The sequence below is a fragment of the Agrilus planipennis genome, unplaced genomic scaffold (assembly GCF_000699045.2).
Source record: "Agrilus planipennis isolate EAB-ADULT unplaced genomic scaffold, Apla_2.0 scaffold1380, whole genome shotgun sequence".
NCBI classification, from domain to species: Eukaryota; Metazoa; Arthropoda; class Insecta; order Coleoptera; family Buprestidae; genus Agrilus; species Agrilus planipennis.
In genome coordinates this window covers 1-3,837 of record NW_020440065.1, presented here as the reverse complement: position 1 = coordinate 3,837, position 3,837 = coordinate 1, and the positions used below count along the sequence as shown (strand labels likewise).

The window sequence follows — 3,837 nt, the reverse complement described above, 5'->3', positions numbered from 1 at the left end:
TTGTTAGTAATTTTGATAGAATGTTCTAGAAGGAAAAGTAGTGAGAGAGAGGGTGAAGACACTAGTTTCTAGGAATACACAGAATTAGATAGTACAGAATTCAAGAGAAAGCAATTAAGGGTAAAACCAGATATTAGTATGGGAGTGCATGCAGGTATGGTTGAAGTTGGATTTCCAGGTAAAAGTGATTGAAAGAACAATAGAGTTTAGACTGAAAGGAAATATTACTTGAAATGAAATATTAATTGAAATGAAATAAAATTAGAAAAAATATTTACACACAGAAAAAACAAAAAGAGTTATTTCGCCACACTTCCAATATTATTAACAATTCAACTGCCAGAGATAAATACATATGTATATTTTTAAATAGATAAAAAACAAATGTAAATGTTTGTCCGGATGGCAGTAAATAAAACGAATTTGAATTTACTTTGTTTCCTTTCTTCTTGCTTTACAAAATTCGATAAGCTTTTTTTCATCGTCCATATCATCGCCTTCTTCTTCGGCACCTCTTGAAAGAAAATCGAGAGGACCACTCCATGTTTTGGATGTAGGTTGAGGTGTTGGAGGTGGTTGGGACAAGGAAGGACGGTGGCCTCTCAAATAATGCTTTTTCACCATGTCATTAAATTGTTCAGTTAATTTTGAATATCTATATTTAAAGCTTTCAGTTAAAATTTAGTTTGTTTAAAATCGTATGCTACATCAAAGCAATCCTAATGAAACTTATTTCGCCAGAACAAAATTTTTTCAATGGGATGGTAAAATTTATGACACAAAATTGTTCAACTGCTAATCCTAAAAGCGTTATTACTAATCATAAGTAGTTTATACAATATATATAGGTACAAAAAAGCTATAATTACGCCTCATCGATAAAAAACTCTCTAGCCACCAATCCGTCTTTTGTTGAAGGTGGATTCGCCATGTAATTACAAATTCCCAAAGTTTTCATTCCTTTAAGAGAATACGGTCCAATTAAATTAAGTGTTAGATGACAAATATGACAAACGTTTACTATTATTACCTGTACTGTATTGAGTTAGACTGATATATCCCGTTTCCATCCTATCCATTAAATAAAATAGCTGACCTGAAAGTAGAAGTATTACACAAGTAAATGACTTCTTATTTCTTCCATCATATAGATACTCTAGAACACTGATAATGTAAAATATATAAAAGTAATATAAAAATAGGAGATGAAAAACTACAGGTAGTCAATTTTCGTCATTTAGGGTGTCGGATAACCCAGGATCAGTTAGTTAGAGACCTATTAGNGGCAAACCAACAATTTATTTGTCGTTATGGTGGTACAGGTTCTTCGTTCTAATTTTAAAATTACCATTTTTCGTTCAACAACGGCAGCACGTGAAATTAAGTCTAGGTTAATTTAGAAGTTATGTATGAATAACAATGGGATTCTAATAGCGATGACTAAGACTCTCCCTTTTGTAAATGCCCAAGAGCGAGGATGTAAAACAGATCATTACCTACCAATAACAGCAGATGAAACATGAATGAATGAATAAAAACTTCGTGTGAGAAAAACTTCAGGAGCAAATGAGTTTATTTACCGAGAAAGATCAGAGCCAAAATAGGGTTGCAAATAATTTTATTGATGTGAAATCAACATCAATCATTTTATATCAAAATATTACAACCCAATTTTGTTTCCCATCTTTTTTACACATTGCAACAAGAAAAAGAAATGGAATCCCTAGTTTCTTTAGCTTTCGGTTCATCTAATAAGTGAAATTTCTCAAATTATTTTCTACAGCTGTCGCATATTAATTCGATATTGTTTTGCGGGCTGTTTTGTCGTAAAACATAGAATTTCGTGGTTCCTTGTTAAAGGTATGATAAGTGGTAATTTGAAAGGTGCTGATATCAATTTGGAATTTCAAAAATCTATGGATTATGACATTGAACCCGGAAAACAATATTGATCCAACATTTTAGATTATCCATTTCCAAAAAGTTTAGAATTTTTTTGGGCTCTTCAGTTAAAGAAATAGAGGGCATGTCTCTTTGTCCCCTTTTTAAGTTTCTAATACTTTCAATGGCTGATGTGAGTAACTTTCATTCATCATTTTATATAATGTTTGATCGGTGGTACTATCAAAACCTTTGACGCCAAAAATGTATAGTGCATGCACTTTATAAATAGAAAAGGTTTGGAAAAGTATTTTAAATAAAATACAAAATGCTTTTCTCAAAAAAGTATTTAACTGCAAGACAAAAATAGATAATTTTAATTATGTGTTTGTATTTTAAATAAATCACATCTCTAATCGTACCGTCTTGGTTTGCAACTGTTTTATACCGATCGTTATCTGTAATGCAATCACATTTCTGATAAAGTTGTGAATAGTAAGATACAAAATATCTAGAAATTAATATTGCAAAACTTTGCTTTCACCTTAGTACCTACAAAGTAGGTAATTGTTTTCGTGTTTCACCATTTGTCATTAAATTAGTGACCTTTTTATTATGTATGTATAACTATGAGCCTGACATTTCTAATGTGCTTTTTAAAACAGATAAAGTAACTCAAATAGCTACCAGACATTGAAAAAAAATCTAACCTTAGGCATTCTGCTGCTATTTGATTATCCCCTGAATTCCATCAAACCTCATGGTTCTCCATCCTAACACACTGGAGCTCTGAAACAAAAAAGAATAATTTAATTTGATCCAGATTTGTGTTGCATAAATTCTTTCAAGCTACCTAACTTGCATGCAATCTCGTAAAATATTCGGCTACTTAATAACATTTCGTGTCAATGATTACTGTTTTAAAAATTCAACGATCGAAATATTAACATTAAATGGAGGAAAACTGCATTCCTTAATTCTTGTTGAAGGACTCTTCAATTTTAATAATATTACGAGAAATCAACTCCGTTATTGCTTTTGTTTCTATCAGAGCCTCATGGGGGTTGCAAGATTTATTTGTTAATTGCAAAATCGGAAATAACGTTACCCCGCTTTTGATCTGAGAATAAAACGGATGGTCTAAAACGTCTTTAAAGCATAATTCTATTTTTCCAATTACAAAATTATTGTTGTACCTTTTATAGATTTTTGCCCTAATTGTGGCTAGTAATTATTTATTTTAATTCGAAAATTTGATAACTCTACCTAGTCTTATCTTAAGAAATTCGTTAAAATAGTAAATAGTGAATCTAATTTTACTTTATTATTAGATATCAGTTCATCATAAGTATTGTTACTTGCCCATTTTGACTCCTATTAACTTTTTCTGTACTGTTCGACATTGTGAGGGTGTTGGTAAGATCTTTTTTACTAAAGATGGACTTCTTTTTAAAAAAGTAAAAGAATCTGTCTAAAAATTGAGATTAAGGTTTAGTTAAATGGATTGCTTAGCATATTTTCTTTCTACCTGTTTTCTACACCTTCTCATATTTGTTTAGCTTGATGAAACGATAAAAATATTATCAAATACGTTAATTAGCGACATGTATTTTTTAAATGTCAATAAGACAACTTATACTATATATGAAATACTTGACCTATAGTAATTAAACCATAACCCATAAAGTTAAGAATAATAATTCAATTTCAAAAAGAACACCTATGTTTGTAGATAAGATTATAAATACTACGCCCTTTCTATTTTAAAATAAATAACTCAATTTCCGTGTTAATTTATAAAAATTGCGGAAAAAAGAGAACTAGCAGAGCGTGGTTTCGATCCACGGACCTCTGGGTTATGGGCCCAGCACGCTTCCACTGCGCCACTCTGCTCTTGTTGCTGAAGTTCCTTAAGAATGCCATTTAACTGTGTTCTTACATTATACTTTAAATTTT

General features: G+C 30.8%; 1 protein-coding gene and 1 non-coding gene across 2 annotated transcripts; both read right to left on the bottom strand.

Moving 5' to 3' along the window:
* Window positions 1–356: 356 nt before the first annotated feature.
* Window positions 357–1,145, bottom strand: LOC108743646. The gene is made up of 3 exons (XM_018479227.2): window positions 1,031–1,145; window positions 870–960; window positions 357–655 (listed from the first exon to the last, which is right to left on the bottom strand). The coding sequence occupies exons 1-3, from the start codon at window positions 1,077–1,079 to the stop codon at window positions 430–432; spliced, it is 366 nt and encodes a 121-aa protein (XP_018334729.1). The 5' UTR covers window positions 1,080–1,145; the 3' UTR covers window positions 357–429.
* Window positions 1,146–3,702: 2,557 nt separating this feature from the next.
* On the bottom strand, window positions 3,703–3,774 carry Trnam-cau. Its single transcript has one exon. It is a non-coding gene; the product is annotated as a tRNA-Met (tRNA).
* Window positions 3,775–3,837: the final 63 nt, after the last annotated feature.

Coding starts and splice junctions, on each gene's coding strand:
- LOC108743646 (XM_018479227.2), bottom strand. CDS start 1,079: ATGGATAGGATGGAAACGGGATATATCAGTCTAACTCAATACAGTACA. Junction 961..1,030: donor TCTAACTCAATACAGTACAG/GTAATAATAGTA, acceptor ATTCTCTTAAAG/GAATGAAAACTTTGGGAATT. Junction 656..869: donor GAGTTTTTTATCGATGAGGC/GTAATTATAGCT, acceptor CTTTAAATATAG/ATATTCAAAATTAACTGAAC.